Source organism: Rhopalosiphum maidis, chromosome 1 (genome assembly GCF_003676215.2).
Source record: "Rhopalosiphum maidis isolate BTI-1 chromosome 1, ASM367621v3, whole genome shotgun sequence".
NCBI lineage: Eukaryota > Metazoa > Arthropoda > Insecta > Hemiptera > Aphididae > Rhopalosiphum > Rhopalosiphum maidis.
This window is the reverse complement of record NC_040877.1, coordinates 19,139,382-19,161,732: the sequence shown is the minus strand read 5'-3', so window position 1 is coordinate 19,161,732 and position 22,351 is coordinate 19,139,382. Positions and strand designations below refer to the sequence as shown.

Here is a 22,351-nt window from a genome sequence, read left to right as displayed (position 1 = left end):
CTATATCCAGGGTTCGGCAAAATATTAAAAAAAAATATCACAATCATAGGCATATATTGGAGGGGGACTTAGCCCCCAAAAAATTGTATAATTCTTCTCCCTTTTTATATTATTTTAAAGTTTTTCAACAAATTTCAGATATTTAATTAGAGAATATTATAAATTGTACTTCATATTATGTGTCCAAGAACATTAATGAGAAGTATAATAATAATTATTAATAAGTCATTTGACAATAAATATAGAGGAAAAAATGTAATAAAAATGTACAATATCAAAAAATTGTACAAACTGTACAGTAATTAATTACAATAAGTACAAATGATAGGATTTTTTTCTTATATAGAAAAGACAAAATAATATGGATAAAGTAACAAAATTACTAACAATAACAGGTTAGATTAAGTTATTTACATCAATTCAGACAGGGGACTTGAGTGAAAATGTTAAAAATATAAAATAAGAAATAAAAATATTATTATAAGTAAGTATAAAATAACATAAATATCTTAGAATCTAAACAATTGAAAAAAATTCTTACGGCCTACGAAATATCGACTCCCAAACCACGGTTTGAGAAATGCTGATCTACTCTAAACCATATACATCGTGTGTTGTGTACTAAACTGCTATAACACCACTAACTTGTCTGACTTCAAACTTAACAAGTAACTATTTACTAACTATTATTTGTTCTTGTTTTATTTTATTTACATCTATATTTTATATATAATAACAATATAATATAATATATATATATATATATTTATGTGATGTAACTAGTATAATATTAAATATTAATCCGTGTACTACAGTAAGTTTTAAATAATATATTATATAGTAGTGATCCCCGTTATCGGACCATTCGGACCTTGGCCAAACAACCTTGAACTTGAGAATTGTTTATCATTAGTACTAAACTCGATTGTTGATTGTTATCAATATTATCATTTTTATAAACACCATACACAATACACAAATAATTATAATATTTAATACATAATTATCTAAGCACTAAGCATTAGCAGTGTCTGTTAAACACCAACTAAAGCAACTTACTTAATTAATGCACACTTAAATGTAAAATTTATCATTTATAGTGATGTGCCAGGAACTTCATGATTTGAGTTTTCCAGTTCAAAGGAAACAATACAATGGACCAAAATCAAGATGACATTAGGACTAATAAATATCTGGTTCACAAAGTTGATAGTAATAGATCTAAATCTGGATTGGATGAGCCAGATGAGCTCCCCAGAGATTTGAGTATTTCCTACTGGGATTTAATTGTGTTGGTCTTAGCTATTGTTAGCCATGTTATTGATGTTTGCATTGATTTCAATATCGCCTATCAGTATTACATATATGAAAAACTTACTTATTTTCTGCTAACAGTTATTTTTATAGCAGTTCCTTCTATAATAAACACTTATATGAGTTTGAAAATGTTAGAACACTACTAAAGATAAAAAATAACAATTTTATTGATACTTTATTTTATTTTCAGTTATTCTATTCAAGAAGATATGCAAAGAACTACTCAAAAATTGCTTTCAAATCGATTATTATTACCATTTCTTTTGATACTACAAATGGCTCCTGTCTTAAGGTATGTAATTATGAGACTACAATATGATAACTGTTTGATTTAATGTAGATATAAAAATTAAAAATACTTGACAGAGGCGTCATTTGGTGGAATCTGGGTGTATAGTTGCACCCTTTACTTTTAAAATAGTTCCAATTGGCCTGAACTCTGATGAAATAATGCACAGTTAATAACATGATTAAAATTAAATTGTATTGTAATTTTGTAATTTTTATATTGACATTTATCAATAATGGTATACTGTCAATCATGATTACAACTTTAAATTACATTGATTATAATCAAATATTGTGTTATAAATTTGTATAATATTTTAGTTTTTAAATTCATTTTTGCGATTTAATATGTTGATGTAATGATTTGGTCCATGAATATGATATATGACAATAATTGGAGGAAGGATAATGCACATATACATATATCTGTTTTGGTATGGCATGCTTGATACTTCACACACCTAAAAAAAACCTATAATGACACCCGTGATGTTTGAATAATACAATTTATATCAAATTATTTAGTTTTAATTATTATAGTTAAAAATAACAATTATCTGTGCAATAAATAATAATAGGTATTATTAATTTCAAAATATTTCATATGCCTTGTAATAATATAGTCGTTTGTTTTTAGGTATTATGATGTATTGAAATATGCGTTGAAGTCTCATAGAGCTGCTCGTAAAGGAAATTTTGATGATCAGAAGAACTACTATGCTTTAATGGCTAAAGAGGACTCCTATGTGTCATTGTTGCGAATCTTTGAATGTTTTTTAGAAGCTGTCCCTCAACAAATATTACAAATATGTATTGTTCTGGTAGAGAAAAAGCAGGGTTCTACTTTCCAAAGTAATTTTATTATTTATAATTTTAATTTTAGGTAGGTATCTACTATTGTTGATAAAATTTCTAGATTCAAATATATATGACATTTTTAAAATATTGGAAATTTTAACAAGCATTAAATCATTTTTAAATTATTTATTTATATTTTTAAATTTATTATTTTAATTATAAAAACTACTATTTTTATTTAAGGTCATTGAAGCCTAAAATCCAGTTCTAAATTCTATTCAGGTTTATTTGTATAAAAATTAAAATTAATTCCTTATAATTTAGGTTTATGTAATATTGTAGTTAGTTGCAACTCATAATCCTAGTTTTTATAGAAATATTATACATAAATATATAATACATATTACATTAAACTTAGCTACATAGCTGTACATTTGAATGGTTTAAAGTAGTGAATATTTGAATTTATATTCATATAAAAGCATTGATTTTATATATTAGTATAAATTTATAATAGGTAGCAAATTTATTAAATACTATCCGGACCAAATTGGTCCATCGGGATACCGTGAAACTTCCTGGTGGGTAGGTATGCTTGAGGGCTACTATGGCCGCAAACGGTTTTTAATTTTGCCATAAATTTTCATGAATTTTTTTTACATTTATTAATATTTATTATTTACTAATTTATCACATTATAATTATTTTAATTTCTGATACGGATTAAGATATACTATCTCTATCTAGTATAGACCTGCAAGGACCATAAATTTACGGCCCGGCCGGTCCAAGAAATATAGTGAAAAAAAGCCGAAGTCCAGCCCGAAAATCACCCTAAACTCTTAAAAAGCCAGCTCTGGTCCAAAATATTTTTATTTAAAATAATTAAAATATTCGTTATTTGTGATTATTCCAACATTGAATTTGTTAACTTATCATTTAAGTTTTAAATAATGATTATTTGTCATACAAAAAAAATCCAAGAAATACCTAGGCGAGATGTAAACAATTCTTTAAAAGCCTGATCCAACATAGTTTAAGTCCAGCAGACCCGCCCCAAAAAGTTCTACCAAAAAATAGCCTAGCCCAGTTCGGTTCAAAAAGTTTTATCAAAAAAAAAGCCCAGTCCATCCTTGGTTTAAATATTTTGAGTCCAGTCCGAAAAGTTCTCCCAAAAAAATCCCATCTAGCCCTTTTTTTTTATAGTATATCTTTAGTTAGTGATTTCTTACTTCTTATCAAGGTTATGGTTATGACACGTGTATAATATGCCTACATAGAATACCAACGTTGTAGCCGCGAATCGAGCTATAATAAAGGAACTACCTATAAGTTAACTATATTTTAAGTAGTAATAACAAATTAACATATATAAAAAACACACCGACATATTGTATATAAAAATTGTTTATGTTATTTGATCTCAACATTTTATTTATTGAAATATAAATATTTATATTAGAATTATTGAAAAAATTAAGTGAAAAAGAATTGTATTTAACAACTTTTAGAAAAACCTGATGCCCTTGTTTTAGATTTTTTTAGTTAAAAAAAAAAGTGCATTAGTTAAAAAAGAACTCATATTAAATTGTTTTGTTATATTATTTATGTGCACATTTTATTTTAATAAATATAAAAGTAAGTAAACAAAATTGTAATTTTATAAAATTGTTTATGGGGGGGGAGTTGCCTCCTATTGCTTTAAAAAAAATACTAGTACCTAATTTTTGTTTTTATATATAATATTAGATATTATAATATAAAATGCCGGTCTAAATAATTTTCATGGCCTGGAAAATTCTGCCAATCCGTCCCTGAATACTATTATTATAATTTATAACTATGCATTATTTATTTTAGTTGTTCATCAATCTGCATCTATTGCGAGTTCAACCATAGGTATTGCTTGGGCTATGGCTTCATATCATAAAAATGTAAGAATTGCTTATGAAAACCGAAAAAATATAGGCAATACAGGAACAGTATTACAGTTTTTATGGCACATCATGATTACAGGTATATTTGTCATGTATTTTAGATATTATACATATATTATTATTATACTTTTTCATCTATAATACATTTTTTATTTTTTCAGTATCCCGAATTTTGTCTATTAGTTTAGCCGCTATAGTATGGCCTCAGTCAACTGGTATTTTTTGTATGGTCCATTGGCTATTTATGACATTATGGATTTTCAAATTTCAAAATGTAACATTTTGTATTCCATCCAACCGATCTGAAGAAAGTAAAATCATGAGATTTTTTTTTTCAACAATACTCGGTCTTGTATACATATTTACTTATTTATCCCCCAGTGAAGGCCAAGGGAATTCAAAAAATCGTTATTTAGGGTATTATGGAGTATTCCTAGTAGAAAATATAGTTGCAGTCACTATTTGGGCTAATACTGGTACTGATCAAAGCCAATGGTACTACTATCTTCTGATGATAGGATCGATAGCACCATTTTTTGTTGGAATTTTGTTTATGGCAATATATTACAAATTTTTCCATCCTCATACCACTTACAAAGATAATAATGTTGAATCATAATATACAAATACCAATAGTAATGTGAACAAGTCTATTTCGGATATTCTGGGTTAAAATCATTATTGAAATTAAATGATCTGATAATTAATAAATTAAATTATGACATATTAATATATTGTATTATTTTAAATTATTGAATTTATTTAATTTTATAAATATATTATAATCATTAAAACACCAAATTTTACATTGGTGATCTAGAACCAGTAGGTTTTTGAATTACCACCATGATATAATGTTTATCTGTAAATAAAAAATGTACAAAATTATTTCATATTATTTGTAATCTCAAGCTCATGTAATATTTAAGATTATATATTATATACTTAAAAAAATTGATATAAAGACTAAAAATATATTTTTAATTATATTTTCATATATGTTTTTTATTACTAAATTGTTTAATAAATTTATTGAAATATCTAAAAATTATTATTATTTTTTAAATCATTTCTCCAATATGAATATATTATGTATTGGAAATAATTGTAAAAACTATGGTATTAAATTGCATTTATTAAGTAAAAATAGATAACGAAACAATAAGATTTAATTAATTAAAATTGTATGGATAATGGATAAACAGTATTTAGGATGAATACCTGTAGAAATAAGACAGCCTAGGGATAAATTTCTTAAATTGATACTGAGTTTTTATTTAGTATTATACTAATTAAGTATTTTATCTAACTATTGTCCAGGTCAATCATAACTTCAATAGACCAGACCACCAAGAATTGTATGCAAGAGGGCATCCCTGTTCTATACTAACAATTTACCTGGTATTACTATAATTTCGTTATGTTTGGTACGTAACCGCAAGTACGTTAATTTATCAGTTGAGTCGCCTTTTTTGATCACGACCATTGATGTTGCGATTAGCTGCTGAACTAATCCAGCGTACCGAACAGACATTGAATTATCCAAGTTGGATTTGACCGGAATGCCTGCAAAATGATATATTATGAACAGTTAGTAGTTACCGATATTTTTTGCCTTCTAGGTATGTGTAGACAATAGTTATAGGTAGCATACCAGCATTGTTTATTATTACAAAGCCAATGACACCGTCACTGGTTTGAATTCTCTTCAGAGTTTCTTCTATTTGAGTAGCCATTTCGTTTTAAAACTGTTTTATATATCTACTTGCAGTTATATAATATAATCAATTTATATTATTAATTATGCAACTTGCAGCTTATTTTAGCTAACAATTAGAACATGTTTAGTAGGTATTGAATTGAATTAGCAGAATATCTTTGGGATTATAGTATAGAATTTATTTTGATAGAAAACAATAAATATTTTTAAATTCAAACTTTAGTACGTCTTAACAATTTGCAGTAAATTCAGGTACCTACTTGGTAATACTATACAGTATACACTTGTCAGTTATCTATTTACGCCACTGCAGCTGTGTACATATCGCGGTTAATGAGTTTCACAATAACTATTATATTATTTATTTAAAAACGAATTATTTTTATTTGACCAATATATTCGTATTGATTTTTATAATTATATAATTCACATTAGCGTACTACCAGTCAGCCATGGATCGACGTGATTTAATGAACTTTTTTTATAATATATTAAATTTTATTATTCGTTCTTAATACAATAACAAATGACACAGATTACAATACATATCGGCGCTATCATCTGTCGCATGACAAAATTTTGTCATGATTTGACGATAGTTACGGGCTCGATTTAAATTTAAAAAAGTTTTACGGGGGTAACTCATTTATAACGGTGTAATTATAAATTTAATATTGAAATATGTTTAAAAAAATGTTCGTTACTTCTGTGAAATCTCGTCAATCTTGACTATTTATTATTTATTAATTTTTAAAATTCTGAAATCATAACGAGCATGGCAAGAAACAAGAATACTAATTAATGATTAGAAAATCTACTTTTTTGAGTTGTATCAGTGGTGTCACTAATCTGGTGTACCGACGAAATATCGAAACAACTAACAAGATACAATATTATCGAACTCCTTGCATTTGGAAATTGCTAAGATTGACCATTGGGTATTAACCTCCACAACGATGCTGTTAAAAAAAAAAGTTAAAGGAAAATGTCCGACGCATAAGCGCCAGCGGCATAAGCATTAATAGCTGTTCTTTATATTCGTGCTTGGAGTAGTCTGTACCATGACAAAATATATATAATATATATTTTGTCATGGTTTGTATTATACTAGTATTACAGGACATAGAAAACCATAGGTAATATAGAGTATAGACTATTTTTTTTTTTTGTAGAGAGCCTAATAGTAATTCCTAAATAAGAATATATCTCTTATGAAGGCTCTTTAATATAGATTTTATTTAGCACAGAATACAGATATATACAGTACTATTTTAAATTTTTATCCAAATATTCGCATATTTTATGGATATTCGGCGTAATCACTTTTTGAAGCTATGGTGTAATCTCTAATAATATGATCACATGTTTCTAAATTCCCGCCAATAGTTGGCACAAAAAACGAAAAACTGTCAACTGATTTGGGTAGTGAACTAGTGACCATTTTATTTTTTTTATTGTGGGTAGCTACATAGGCACTCGGCGTCTCAGCTAGACGAGTCGAGTAGTGTGATATTATTTCCAGTGAACCGTCATTACTTTTTTGGTTTCTTTAGAATTCCAGTCTAAAGTTTAAAAGAACTTCGAATTCAAAAGTTGACAGATTGAATATATTTGTTGCACAATAAAAGTTTTTGACGTTGGTATAAAAAAATTTACATCCGTGCTAAACAAAATTATGCCAAGAAACGTAGAGATCAAAGCGCGCGTCGAGGACTTGGAAGTTGTCATACAACGCATTTTAGCATTAAGGTCGAATGCTAAATACGATGTCCGACCAGATTCCTCGATCATTGAACAAGAAGACTCGTTTTTCAATTTACCGACCGGTAAATGTGGCAAATTGAAACTCAGAAAAATGGTAAGAAATAAATAGTTTTTATTACTGGTGAGATAGAATTACCAGTGGAGTAAATTTGAATTATTATAATAGGTACCTGAATGTTATATAATTAGATATTCATTTTTACCAAATTTTTGTGACAATAGGTATTCATTTGAACCTCCTAGAGTAGGGTAACCAGAATATTAAAAAGAAAAACCTGGATAAATTAAATATGTTTCATAAAAAAAAAATTATTTTTAAAAAACAAATGTAATTTTAGGATATACAATATTTTTAAATTTATTGTTAATCGTATTTGCAATTTGATTTTACAAGTTACCATACAAATTTTGACATAATGTAATACAAATTTATATTAATGGCATTAACGCATTAATCTGGAACATATTAAAGTCCCAATAAAGATTTCGGAATGATGCAAGAAACTTAAAAACCAGGATGTCTGAACACCCACCCTACAGGTGACAAAAAATCTTGGGGTTTTTCTACTGAAGTGTTAAAGAACTATAAATACATTAAAATAATTTTTATGATGGTATTTAAATATTAAATTACTTAAAATAAAAAATAAAAGCTGTTTGCCTAAACAACAAATATAAAAAAGTGAGTATTTTTCTCTTGCCTTTCAAAGTTCAAAAATATAGTACACAGAATAACAGTAAAAATATAAATAAAGATAGAGATAGCTTAATTGTATAAAGATAATTATTTTATTTATATAAAATATTACATAATTTAGTGTATTTGTCACATTCACAGGGTCGACTTCAAGAGTTAATTTATTATGACCGAGAAGAAAGCTCTGGACCAAAGTTAAGTACTTATAGTAAATGTGAAGTAAACGAAGATGTAGAAAAAGTACTTAAAAATGCTTTAGGTACATGGGGAATTGTGAAAAAAGAAAGAAAATTAATAATGGTTGGCCAAACAAGAGTACATTTTGATAGTGTTGATGGTCTTGGGGATTTTGTAGAATTAGAAGTAAGTTTTCAAATATGCTACTAAGAAATAAATCTATTGATTAATTATTATTAATTTAGGTAGTTTTAAATGATAGCCAAACAGTTGAGGACGGACAATCAATTGCAAAAGACCTGATGTCTCATATGGGAGTCGAAGAAAAGGACTTGATATCTGTATCATATGTTAACATGCTTGTAAATAAATAATAAATAGAAAATAATTCTACAATGCCCAAAAATCTGAAGACTTATCAGTTTTATTACTACTACCAAATGAAATTGTGTGATCACTTTCTTGTAATTTTTTACTGTTTGATAAATTATCCACTCCATTTGAACTATCTTGCTGAATAGATATTTGTTTATGCGGTGAATTAATTATTTCAGTATGTTTAAACAATTGTAAATCAAAATTGTCATTATTCTGAACATCGCTATTAGTGTCAGGAAGAAGCGTGTTTTTTACATCTGATTCAATTTGTAATTTATTTTCTTTTGGTGATTGAGTAGATATATTAGATATATTTATAGAATCTTGAGTATTGTAATTAGATTTGTTGATTGGAGACTCAATGCTTGAACTTTGTTTATTTACAAATGATTCTTTGCATACATTTTTTTTAATACTAGATGACAATATTTTAATTGGCGAAATATTTGTAGAATTCTTATAATTCTGATATTTAGCATTTCGTAAGGTTTCAGAGCTTGTATCGTTATCAGATTGTGAATGGTTCAAGGATCGCCTGACTGATCGATGATACCCAATCTTGTTGGCAAGCTCTTTTAAATTAATTTTATTACTGCAACGTTTCAATACGTCTAAATCTGAATCATCTGATAAGTTTGAACGAATTTCATTATATGATTTTTTAGTGTCTCTAATTACATTAAATTGTAAGTTGTGACGTGAATGATTTATTTGGAAATTTTTTAAGTTCTGTTCTACTTTTGCAGTATTAATTTCTAAAGTCTTCAGTCTGGATTCGGCTTCTTGTATTATATCATCTTCTGTTAGATTATCTGACTCTAACATAGTTGTTGAATAATCTGTAGTTGTAGAAGAGATGTTTTGGGCAATATAATGATTTTTTTTGTTAGAATTGTCAACAAAACATAGTTTTTTTCTTACATTTCTATTTTCATAATCTGTTAATGGTACTTGATGGGTTTTTTCAATTTGTTTTGCTAAATTTGATGCTTTGTAAGATAATTCTTCAATCCTTTGTTGCTGAACTTTTATAAAGTCACGTAACTCATCATTGTCTTTTTTTAATTTTTTCATCATTTCTTGATCCTGTAACTGATTTATTGTAAAAAAAAATTATCTTAAAATATTTAAATATATTTTTTACTAACCGACAAAAAATCAATTTTTTTTGAACATGACTGCTCATCTTTTTTATATCCTTCAAGCTTGTTTAGTTTAGATTTTATTTCCACTAATTGTTTTCCCAAATCAATGTTTTGTTCATGCAGCTGTTTAACTTGATTACTTTCACTAATTTTGGTTTCATTTATATAATTCAGTGATTCTCTTTTTAACCTGTAAGCGTCCATTATAGTATATACATATTTTATTTTTTTACTAGCTAAAATACCCGCCAGATTAAAGTAAAAAAAAAAAAAATGATTAGTGAATATTAATAAAATAATTTAACCAATGAATAATCATAATAATGTAACATTAATATTTGGTGTTTGGAAATACATTAAAATAGAAAGTGATTTGATTTTTATAGAAATAAAAAATACTGCAAATATTTCACCTACAAATGTTAACAAAATTAAAATGTTAACAAATTAAAATTTCAAGTAATTTAGGTATTAATAGAAAACCCATGCTGACAATAGTAGTAGATGTAGTAGAAGTTATGAGTATGTAAGGGTATGTGTGGTAGACTACACAGAATGGTAAATAACTACACATAAAACTAATATTTTAAATATCTTTAATTAATTTTGTTTGAAACTCATTAAATGGTTTATCTACATATCAAACGCTTTCATTAAAAACAAAACATATATATTGACCCCGTAGAACTTCAACTACAACTGTCCAAAGAAATCGCCTCATATTTTAATAATATAATAAAATAGTTGTTAATATCAAGAGTATCGATAATACTAACATTTTTTCATGCCTCAAGATGTCCATTTCTTTTAATCTTAATTCATATTTTTGATTTTCAATATATTGTAGATTTTTATTATATTCTTCTTCTGACTTATTTAATTTTTCTTGAATAGACTTTTCTTTCTCCTGTTATATGAAGATATATAATTAATTTATTAATTTTACAAAGATAAACAATTTGAGGGAATGGGACATTTTGGCGCGGAGTTTTAAATGTTTGAGATTTACATATATCTTTATGATGACACCTCCAAAAACACTTTGTACAATTAAAATTAAATTTGTCAAATATGTATATAAAACTATCTTGCACAAAAATGTCTAAACTACTATTAATTTTAAAATTGGAAATTATATTTAGACAAACACAACACTTCAATGCCAGTTATAAAATGACAACTTGTGTTTCGTGATATTTAATTGGATCTACCAACTCTTTTATCTTTTATTGATTAATCTTAATTGCTTAACTTAGAGCAGCGGTTCTCAACCTTTTAGTCGCATACCACCTGACCATTATTTTGCTTTTTTTTTTTGCTTATTAATTATGTATACATACGTATGTAAATATAGTTTATGTTATATGTATAACATTTTATTAGGAATTACAAAATGAGATAATATAAAATAAATATATATATATAATAAAATGTTTAATTCATAAAAAGAAATTAAATTAAATCAAATTAAATATTTAAAATTATTATAATTATTATGGTAGACAATTGGTTGTTTTGAACTGACGACGTCAATATTGGGCTCCAAATTGGTAACTTTAAGTTTTAAATCATTTTCTATGTTTAACCTACTTCTATATTTATTTTTTGTGTACATTAAGTGAGAAATATATTTTCGCATAGATATATTGATACAAAAAGGATTAGAAACTGTAAAGCTTGTTGTGTGGACAATGCCGAGTATCTTGTTCCATGTCCAGCCAAAAATTAGTGATATTTTTGGTTTTGAAAGCGGGTTTTAGGGTAAAGTCACTGGTTAAGTCAATAAATAATTCTTTTGCCAAAATACCATCTGAAATATTCTTAATTTTAATCATCTTTGAAAGGGTTTATGATCCATTTCATTTCTGAGTTATCATCAGGGAAATATTGTAAAACATTGGATTTTAGTGATTGTAGGTGTTCCGAAATGTCTGTAATTATATTTGAATTTAGTTATTTTTCCAAAATGTGTTTAGTGTCTCAAATGTTGAAAGATCATTCTTAAATACTTGCGAAATAAATAAATCTAACTTTTTCACAAATGCATTAACTTTATCACAAATACAAAACATGTTTGATCCTTGCAGACTTGAAAAACCCACACATTTACTTCATGACAGATCTATTTCAATCAAATATTCATTAACGGCTGTAAAAATAATTTCAGATGTTGTGTGGGTCTATAAAGGCTTACTACAAAACAAAAACTTTTCAATAATTTCATCATTGCGATCAAAACGTATAAATATCATGAATTGAGCCATATTAGCAATATCAGTACTCTCATCAATTTGCAGAGCAAAGAAATTATTATCTTTCAAATAAAGAAATAATTTTTTTTTTAAATTCGACAACATGTCATCAATTCTTATTTTGTCAGTATCATTTGAAAGTGACACTTTTTCTATCTCTTTGGCTGCCTTGTCTCCAAGAACACATCACATGATTTCTTTTGCTACTGGCAACACTAGTGTTTCCCCAATTGTGTGTAGTTTTTCATCTTTAGCAATAATTAAACTTGCTAAATAAGATGCTTCAATTATATTTAAATTAAAGTTCTTAAAACTAGACATGCATTTTGATTTCTTCTGGAAAATCGTAACTTTTCTCTGAAAAAATTCAATAGGTTTATTTTCTGTTTCTGGATGCTTTGATTCAAAAGTTTTTCTTGACAAATTACACATTGAGGTAACAGAGTAGAATTTTCAGAACCAAATTTTACAACAAATCCAAATTGTAAGTAACTATCGTTATATTTAAGATTCGCTTGTGTTTTCTGTTGTTTTAGCATTTGAGCTTCTGCTTTCTAAAAATCTTTTCATTTTACTTAATTTTATATCACAAAAAAGTATAAAAAAACTACATAAAATTTGAATATAAAATATACTTGATGCAGACAACTCGTATGACACTCGTGAATAAATTGAAGGAACTCACAAAACTAAGGTAAAAACACATTTTTGTAAAATAAGAATACGTTTTATCAGGTTTATCTGATTAAGTTTATCGATTTATACTATATTAAAATGTATATAGTTATCTAAATTTCTATGATTACAAACGACCTCCACACCATCAAATAAAACCAAATAATATGTAAAGATATAATGATTCATTCCAATTTTTTTTATGAAGTGAGATTTTCTTCGCGTACCACAGGTTGAAAACCGCTGACCTAGAGCATAAGTTATTAACCTTTTCTGTGTCATGGGCCTTTTTGAAGAATAAATTTATAAAATATCAACAAATTTATTTCTGAGTTATTTAAAAAAATATGACCTACACTTCACAGTATTCGATATTTCTTTATTAATGGTAATTTATGAGAATAGAATATCTGATAACTAAATAGTACATCTATACAAGGATATCCAAGTTCTAAATAAATACCAAGCGGTAGTACTATTTACTCAATTCGCTACCGTACAAACCAATCATGAAAAAGCGGCAAGTTTGATAATTTAAAACTTTGCATAGATTTTTCTTAGACCCACAATTTGAATATAGTTTAATAAATTGGTAATATATATAATAGTATGATTTTTTAATTTAACGTTTTTAGGATTTAGAGGGGATGAAATCAAAAATGTAGGAAAGTTGATCTCAGGTAGACAACAAATTCAAATCTGTGTTCAGAATTCTTATCGCTTCATTATTTCAATCGGTACATTGGAAATAGAACACGTCTATAATTCTGTAGTGCATGTGTGTAAGACAAAAAATCACCATATACAATCCCCTTAGTAAAATTATAATAAAACATTCTATAACATCAAAAGTAAACAAAAACATATATATATATATATTCTTTACTGTACTTTATACATAACAAAAAATATATAATTTTATGTCATTTTAAAATTATTATTGCTCACTTACTTCAAATACATTAATTAATTGATAAAGCTGCTGTTGTTCTAAACGGAGTTGTTGTGTGGCATGTTCTATTCCTTCTTTTTGAAACATAAGTTTACTATCGTGAAAATGAAAATGTGCAGCAAGTATTTTTTCTACATCAGCAACTTTCTCGACCATTTCCTTGTTTTGTCTTTCTAGTTTTTTTAAGTGTTCTTTGTACACAGCAGTTTCTTGAACATTATTATTTTGATGGTACCTGAAAATTAAAATCAATAAAAATAATGGCTTACATTAATTTATTAAACGTTATTACTTTTTTAATAACATTTTCAAAGTGTTTTTCTGTTCTTCATTTAAATTGAATGAGCATAGAATGTCCTCAATACTTACAAGCCAATTATTTAATCTATGTTCATAAGTATTATTCTCTATGTTTTTAGATTTGTTTATTTCATTACAATTTTGATTGATTTGAACTGTGTTATATTTACTGTAGCAAAAAAAAATAAATGATTAATATACTTGCACAAGCTATTTTACTAATTATAAATATGAATATAACTTAACTATCTGGTTAAAATAAAGATAATTTATATTTTAAGTTAATAAATAATGCTTTTTCTTTTATAAACTCCAATAAACAACATATTTACTAATGTCACTAAATTTAAATTGTTTTATAAATATTATCAGGATAATAGTATGAGGTAATTTAGAAAACTTTTATTAAAACAATTAATAAACTTCTAGTGTATACCTAAGATTATTTCTAATGGTAGTTATAGATTTGAATAAACAAGCCAATAATGAATGAACTTGTTTTTCATTAAAATAGTATTGGCATGTTAATTCGGTGATATCTGTATTCGGTTGTATGCCTAATGCTTCTAGAATATCCTGAACATCATTTAATTGAAAAGTAGGCTTGGTGACTGGAATTTTTTGAGTGCTATCGCCTAAACGATTTATATAAGAAGAGAATTCATGTAAATTGGCCAATAACGGTACCTAAAAAAAAATTATACTTTTAGACAAGATGTACACTATTATATTATTACCTAACCTAAGTATATGTAAATAATTAATATCATACAAAAGTACAAAATTAAACCTACTTCTGTAGTGAATACTGATAATGTGAATAAATTTTCTTGGTTAATCAGAAAATCGGCAACTAAGAGGTTGATTGCTTGAATCTTTGGGGAGTTAACATTTCTTTTGTTAGTGTTCAAAATTGTACTATCTTCTAGTGCAGAGATCATTTGTTCTCTTATTTGCGCTCGTAGCTTGTTAATGATCCCTTTTTCTTCAAACCTTTGGAGGCATAAAAAAAAAATATGAAAACCAATGACATACAAAGCAATTAAGTGACAAAAATGGCATACCATGAGTTAAGTTTACTTTGAATGTCTGCATTTTCAGATCTGGACTTGTGAGAAGTTAAAAAATTGTTTTTACACTTATCAACATTCATAGTGTGGTAGAGTAAATATTAAATAAGAAAAGTATAATAATAACAGTGCCACTAAAACTTGTAGATAAGTTTATAAATTCAATTTTCATTTCTCAATTAGTGTAGAATATAAATATATCGTTAGATACAAATTCCATATAACATACTTGAAATAACTTATATATAACAGAATAATAAAAATCTTAAGTCTATGGTATATAATATTATATTAAGATAATCAGAAAAATTAGAAAATATACATAACAACATAATATTTGTATTTAGTAACGAAGCGCGGCTAACTGATAAACTGATAATAAAATGTTTATACCACCCTTATACCAAGACGTATAAGGTCAATGATACCTCCATGAACTAAGAATCTAAGATCTACTTCATAGTGCTAAGATATTAGTCCAATATAATGTCTTAGTCCGCGATCCTTATTTATGTTGTGATCACTGTCTTGGTCCTTAGATAGGACGTTAGTCGTTAATCCATACTAAATCATGACATTAAATTCAAATTCTGTTAAATTTACCTTATGAACAATTAGTATAACGTCCAGTTTGTTAATTTTCTGGAAAGTTAAAGATTCCCTTTCAAGGTGTTTCGACATCACGCAAGTGGCCACACTGGACTTTAAGCTAATTCTTCCCATTTTTTTATTATCAAATATCAGTAATCTATGATAAAATCAGAATTCTGGACAAATCAAAAATTGTATGTGTCCATGTGGGCAATGGGCAAGTGTAATACATGCAATCACGCATCGTTGAATTGAAATCATTGAATTTAAAAATTAAAATCTGTAACTGTCTATTGCTCTACTTTCTAATCCTATGTAGTGTGTATTTCACGGTTTCACATCAGACGTGCTAATAGCCAATTCGTTCATAAAATGAACAATCCAATAATAATGAACAAATATTCCATTGAAAGGGTAAGCTAAGCGGTTCTAATAATTTATATTACTAAATCATAATGTTGATATATTTTATGTATTATTTAACAATGTTTATAATTTAATTTTCAGACTTTAGGAAATGAAAATAAACCATTTAACTATGATGAATTTGTAAAGGTAAATATCATAATTAATTGCGAAATCTTTTTTGAATAATTTATTAGTTTGAAATTTTTTTTTCTAATTTTGTTAAAACAATTTTATTTATATTTTAGAATTTCAAAGTAAAAATAATCAGTCGCTCTGAAAGTGATTTGGAGTTTGATCTTATCGGCATTGATGTAGCTGTGGCTAATAGTCTAAGAAGAGTTATTTTGTCTGAGGTATTATAGTCTTAGATATTGTTTTTTTGGTAACTTTTTAATATAATTCATCACTACTCAGCCTTTTTATATTCTAATACCATATAAAAATTTTGAAAGATTTTTTAGGACCTTTTAAAATTATTATATTGTAGCATTTATTAAATGATAAATAAAATATAAATTAAATTTTATTATTATTTTTATTTTTCATCTAGATGATATCTAGTTAAAAATGTTTTCACCCCAATCAATTCATATGAAATGTGAAGTACTTGCACACGACTTGTACAATTTTCTTTTAATTTCTACTTAAATGGCTACAAGTTTTAAACAACTATTTTTTTAATATTTGATATTAAATAATATTTATAATAAAATAACTATTTTTCTTATTTTAACACCTAATTCATTTTTTTAGGTACCTAGTATGGCAATTGAAAAGGTGCACATATATCAAAACACATCTTATATACTTGATGAAATACTTGCACATCGATTGGGATTAATTCCACTGAAAGCAGATCCTAGGCAATTCAAAATGAAAGAAGATGGTATTTTTTTTTTTTAATTATAACTTATTACTATATACTTAGTTTATATTTTAAAGATTGACTTTTTTCAGAAAATTCTGAACCTAATGAACATGACAGTCTAGTTTATGAGATGAAAATAAAATGTACAAAAAAAGATTTAGATTCATTAGCTCACAAACAATTTATCAGTTTTCCAGGTAATGATGTGTTTGTTTTTATTTTAATTGAACAAATCCTTTTTTTTTTTTTGTGACATAAATTCTAGTTTTCAAACAATTTTAGTGTATGCAAGACACATAAAATGGTTGGCATTAGGCAACCAAAAAGATATTTTCACGGAAAAAGATGTTGGAATAATTGGTGATGATATTCTTATTGCAAAGTTAAGACCAGGACAGGAAATTGAACTTAAAATGTTTGCAGTTAAAGGGATACCTAAAGACCATGCTAAGTTTCAAAGTGTTTGTAAGTATTTAATGTGTTAATATTTATGAATCAAAAAAAAAGTTTTTTTCTAACGATTACTTTTGTAACTTACTGTTGAAAGTAAATTATTTTTAAATTTATATAATATGAATATTATTAAAAATATATGTCTTGTATTTATGATATTTAGGTACAGCATGGTATAGAATGATGCCAGATATTAAATTACTTGATGAAATTAAAGGAAATGATGCACTATTATTACAGTCATGCTTTCCTAAGGGTGTCATTGGATTAAAAAGTGTTAAAGGTATGTATATTTTATAAAAACTAAGTTTAAATGTAATTAAAAACGTTTTAATGATTGTTTCTAGGTGTCCTTAATGCATTTGTAGAAGATTCTCGAATAGATAATAGTTCCAGGAATGTATTTAGATACAAGCAATTTGATAACAAAATTTTACTATCAAAAATACAGGACCATTTTATATGTAAGTTTATATGTATAGTTAATTTTTAATTATTTGTTTATTTGTAATCAGGGATGTAATTAGGTTTGGAAATGATTAAATATATATTATAGCATAAGTATATAAATTGAATAAAAAATTAATAAATAGCTAAATAGAACAAAAAAGCCAAAATAAAATACAATTTATGTTGAAAATTATTTCTTAAATATTTTAAAGTTGTAGTATTTTACATAACTATACTATAACTCATTTTAAAATCATAATATCGATAAAAGTATGACATTTTCTAAATAATATTCTTACCTTTAAACTTTATAATTGATAAATTAACTAATATTAAAGTTAACATCACAAATTGAGTTCTGCTGAACACGAATTTGCTATGATTTATGTTAGTAAGACAAAGACAACACATTAGGATATGTCTTCTTAATTTTTATTCATTAAATAGTATGAACAAATCAATCCAATATGGAATGCAATCAGAGACTAAGACGGGCAAATGTTAATGGAGTCTTGAGTTGAGAGATGAAAAGGATATTTTGAAAAATGTATTCCAATATTAAAGTTAACATCACAAAATGTGTTCTGTTGATCGCAAATTTGCTATGATGTACATCAATAAGACAGAGACAACACATTAGGATATAACTTCCTCTTATTAATTGTCATACAAAGTTATTGATAATTGCATTCAATTGTAGTCAATCATTTTTAACATTTGTTGTAGTGAAACTAAAACTCAAATTCTATTTAAAAAGATAAATAGTCATATTATATTTAAAGATTTTATTTGTAAAAAAAAAAGTTATTAAATAATGGTAATATAATATGGTTTTTTAAATTTTACATTGACAATAATTATTAAGTTTAAAATAGCGCTAATATTGGATATTAACTATGTAAATGTAAATTACCTGTTGGTAAATTATGATAATATACTAATATTATTCTTTATTTTCAGTTACAATTGAATCAGTTGGAGCAATGGATCCAAGTGTAATTTTCTTAGAAGCACTGAATATTTTAATTAGAAAAGTTAATAGTGCTTCGGAATCAGCACTAAATCAAACTGAAATCTAATTTTATTATATTTGTGTTTTAAATGCTATTATTATTTAATATATAATGTAAAAATAATTATAACTATTTATTTGAAATAAAACATTTTTCAATAGAGATGGGATCATTGTTTCATATGAAACTATAGATTCAATGAACTTGAATTAAGCACTTTCAGCTGTAATACGATTACTATTAATCAGGGGTCCTTTGTGTCCATAATGTTGTCAACTTAGTAAATTCCTTAATTATAATAACAATAATTTTGTTGGTGATACCTGCTATAGAAGATCACACGTAAATTAAATGTAAATCTATAACATTTTATAAAGTTTTTAACTCCATTTAAAGATATATTTCCTTTTAATACCTTTAATATATTTTTGTATTATTTGTATATTATATATACATTCATTGTTGTGAAGCTAGGACAGAAAAAACAAAAATAACACTTAAAGATAATTGTATATAATATACACCAGATACGATACATATATATATAAATAAAAGCAAAAGTACATAATATTAAAAATGTAAATGGATAATTAAAATAAATTGTGTAATTACATGCTTACAAGTACATAATTTTTTTTTTTTAATATGGAGTTAAGAAGTACTTCGTCTATTTGGTGGTGGCGATGTTGATTCGCTTTTTCTCCATCCAGGTGACCTACTCCTAGCTGAACCAGGAGTATGACTTCTACTTTTACTTTCTGACCGGGATTTATGATCAATTGACATACTCCTTCGGCTTCTATCTACTGACAAGCTTCTTTTTCGGCTTGTTGATTCACTTCTTTTTCTGTTATCAGATGCACTTCTCTTACTCCTAACTGGTGGTGACCTGGATACAGATCTAGCAGGGGACTGAGGACTTTTAGATGGAGTTCTAGTAACTCTTCTAGGAGGGGGTGATCTGGGAGATGGAGATCTACGTATAGATGAACGGGTACGTCTATGTCTTTTTTCGATAGGTGAACGTGACTTATGACGACTTGCACTACGTTTTCGAGTACGTCTTTGAGATGAATTTGATTTCCTAGTACGTTTTTTAGGTGTTCGACTTCTACGAGGAGATCTGCTAATTCGCTTACGAAGAGGAGTTCTTGTCCTAGATCTTTTTGGAGACAATGTACGTCTAATATGACTAGACGAACGGCTTTTGACTGGTTCAGATGCCTTTCCTCTACCAGATGAACTACTTCTCCTTGGCGATTTACTTGATGATCTTGGGCTTCTAGAATTACTTCTGGGTGGTGTTGCTGACCTAGATTTCTCTTTATCAGGCGTAGCAGATTTATTTTTTTTCTCAATTTCTGGTACAATAGGCGGGGTATTCTCTTTCTTTTTATCTTTTTCTTTTCGTTTTTCTGATTTATCTTCTTTTCGTTTAGAAGAATATTTCTTATCTTTTTTATGACTTCTAGATCTTGAACGACGTCTAGACTTAGATTTAGATCTTGATCTTCGTCTATCTCTTGATGATTTGCGTTTTCTATCTCTAGACCTTGACTTTTTCCTGGACCGTGATCTTTTTCTATCTCTTGAACGTCGATCTCTACTTCTATATCTTTTCCTTGATCTAGAGCGTCTTTTGGAACGTGATCTTGATCGTCTTCTACGAGAACGTGAATGTCCTCTACGTGATCTAGATGATGATCTACGACGACTCCTACCGTGTGATCTAGACCGTGATCTACGATGAGAATGACCATGTTTTTTGTCTTTAGATAAGATCCCAATGACAGGATCAATAGCTGCGGAAATCAAACTTTGAGCTTCTTTAACTCGAGTCATAGCTTCTTCAATTTCTCTTTGAGCTGCTTCATTACTTTTGGCCATTGGTTTAGCAATTGCCTGAGTGGCATGTGTTACTTGAACTGGGCGGGAACCAAGTTGAACTCCATTGAGTTTCAATCCAGCTATAACACTAGCTTGTTCAGAGTACTCAACAAGAGCATAACGAGTGATATCGTTTTCTCTACTACACCATCTAACATACTTGACATCGCCAGCTTTTTGGAAAAAACCTATAAGCTCATCATCAGTTACGTTCTCATCCACACTAATAGCAACTAACGTACGTCTAATTTCTTCAATTCGTCTAGAATCATAAGTGATTGGCAATTGTGGGTAAGGTGGTAAGCCATTGGACGCCAATACCGGATCGTTTGTGACAATAACCTGATTTGGAGGGATCCCTTCGATTTGATTGACGACGTGTGCTGGTAGTTTAGGATCAGAAGGATACAATCCTGGAACAATGTTCGCTTGGTTGGCAATGTCCAGTGCCCTGTATTCATCTGGTATGTCACCAACTGAAGATTGATAGGGTGTGACAATGAGTGCTCGGTCAATGAACACAGTGTTAGTGAGATGTTGAGCGACGGCTACGCAAAGCGAGTCGAAATACTTGACGTAACATATACGAGACTGGACGGGTACAGATACGTCACGTATCTGCGGATACAACCTTATATCCTCGATTTTGCCAATGCAGCCGAACAATGTTTGCATTTGATCTTTGGTGGCTTGTGGTGCAATGTTCGTTACCTGTATCACCTTTGTGGTGGGCAAAGCCGAAGCTGTGTCCGTGCTAGCCGTCATTGCAACTTTCGAGTTTTTGTAAAAACAACAACGACTGGTAATGTCAAATGTTGGAAATGTAACAGCTACATGTTCTAAACACCGTAAAATGACCGCCTATTTTTCTTCATATAGTCGGCGGCAGTGACTAATGACCACAGATCACGAGTAGTTTTCATATAATCGTATTTAAACGTGAGAATTAAACAGCCGAACAACCGCGGACCGCGGTGTATTAGTGGTACGCCTATGATGTCACAAGTACAGTGCGGACAACAGCAGCGGACGGCATTGAGAAAAAAATTAATATTTAATTAAAAATTATACCCCAATATTGAGAACTAAAATCATATTTATAAAATTAAGAGAAAAATCAAACAATTATTTAAAAACCTGAAATACACGGGCTCCTGGGTACGGTTATAGATTTCAAAATCACTCGTTAAGATTTAGAAAAATTTAGAAAA

The 22,351-nt window shown here is 27.6% G+C and overlaps 6 protein-coding genes across 9 annotated transcripts; 3 read left to right on the top strand and 3 right to left on the bottom strand.

Moving 5' to 3' along the window:
* The first annotated feature begins 974 nt into the window (after nucleotides 1–974).
* LOC113549790 (XK-related protein 6) lies at nucleotides 975–5,073 on the top strand. The gene is made up of 5 exons (XM_026951249.1): nucleotides 975–1,447; nucleotides 1,508–1,609; nucleotides 2,243–2,457; nucleotides 4,264–4,419; nucleotides 4,502–5,073. Exons 1-5 carry the CDS (start codon nucleotides 1,155–1,157, stop codon nucleotides 4,957–4,959), a joined length of 1,224 nt encoding a protein of 407 aa, XP_026807050.1. The 5' UTR covers nucleotides 975–1,154; the 3' UTR covers nucleotides 4,960–5,073.
* Nucleotides 1,949–7,090, bottom strand: LOC113549794 (dynein light chain roadblock-type 2-like). Of its 3 annotated transcripts, none has more exons than XM_026951254.1 (3): nucleotides 5,995–7,090; nucleotides 5,739–5,906; nucleotides 1,949–2,077 (listed from the first exon to the last, which is right to left on the bottom strand). In XM_026951254.1, the coding sequence occupies exons 1-3, from the start codon at nucleotides 6,074–6,076 to the stop codon at nucleotides 2,067–2,069; spliced, it is 261 nt and encodes an 86-aa protein (XP_026807055.1). In that variant the 5' UTR covers nucleotides 6,077–7,090; the 3' UTR covers nucleotides 1,949–2,066. The 3 variants fall into 3 exon arrangements, with proteins under 3 accessions (XP_026807055.1, XP_026807057.1, XP_026807054.1); XM_026951256.1 differs by having other exon boundaries at nucleotides 2,044–2,066; XM_026951253.1 differs by lacking the exon at nucleotides 1,949–2,077 and adding an exon at nucleotides 5,057–5,202.
* Nucleotides 5,750–9,106, top strand: LOC113549793. The gene is made up of 4 exons (XM_026951252.1): nucleotides 5,750–5,930; nucleotides 7,614–7,918; nucleotides 8,663–8,884; nucleotides 8,944–9,106. The coding sequence occupies exons 2-4, from the start codon at nucleotides 7,736–7,738 to the stop codon at nucleotides 9,070–9,072; spliced, it is 534 nt and encodes a 177-aa protein (XP_026807053.1). The 5' UTR covers nucleotides 5,750–5,930; nucleotides 7,614–7,735; the 3' UTR covers nucleotides 9,073–9,106.
* Nucleotides 9,064–15,805, bottom strand: LOC113549789 (uncharacterized protein PFB0145c-like). Of its 2 annotated transcripts, none has more exons than XM_026951247.1 (8): nucleotides 15,465–15,805; nucleotides 15,195–15,393; nucleotides 14,837–15,087; nucleotides 14,393–14,569; nucleotides 14,101–14,335; nucleotides 10,998–11,128; nucleotides 10,225–10,411; nucleotides 9,064–10,168 (listed from the first exon to the last, which is right to left on the bottom strand). In XM_026951247.1, exons 1-8 carry the CDS (start codon nucleotides 15,551–15,553, stop codon nucleotides 9,089–9,091), a joined length of 2,349 nt encoding a protein of 782 aa, XP_026807048.1. In that variant the 5' UTR covers nucleotides 15,554–15,805; the 3' UTR covers nucleotides 9,064–9,088. The 2 variants fall into 2 exon arrangements, with proteins under 2 accessions (XP_026807048.1, XP_026807049.1); XM_026951248.1 differs by having other exon boundaries at nucleotides 9,064–10,162; nucleotides 15,465–15,803.
* Nucleotides 15,806–16,433: 628 nt separating this feature from the next.
* LOC113549791 (DNA-directed RNA polymerases I and III subunit RPAC1) lies at nucleotides 16,434–19,415 on the top strand. The gene is made up of 9 exons (XM_026951251.1): nucleotides 16,434–16,475; nucleotides 16,569–16,616; nucleotides 16,715–16,822; nucleotides 17,223–17,355; nucleotides 17,427–17,534; nucleotides 17,620–17,802; nucleotides 17,954–18,073; nucleotides 18,138–18,254; nucleotides 19,201–19,415. Exons 1-9 carry the CDS (start codon nucleotides 16,434–16,436, stop codon nucleotides 19,317–19,319), a joined length of 978 nt encoding a protein of 325 aa, XP_026807052.1. The 3' UTR covers nucleotides 19,320–19,415.
* A 341-nt stretch (nucleotides 19,416–19,756) lies between these two features.
* LOC113549710 (probable splicing factor, arginine/serine-rich 7) lies at nucleotides 19,757–22,148 on the bottom strand. The gene has a single exon (XM_026951150.1). The coding sequence runs from the start codon at nucleotides 21,903–21,905 to the stop codon at nucleotides 19,905–19,907; it is 2,001 nt and encodes a 666-aa protein (XP_026806951.1). The 5' UTR covers nucleotides 21,906–22,148; the 3' UTR covers nucleotides 19,757–19,904.
* Between the last annotated feature and the right edge of the window lie 203 nt (nucleotides 22,149–22,351).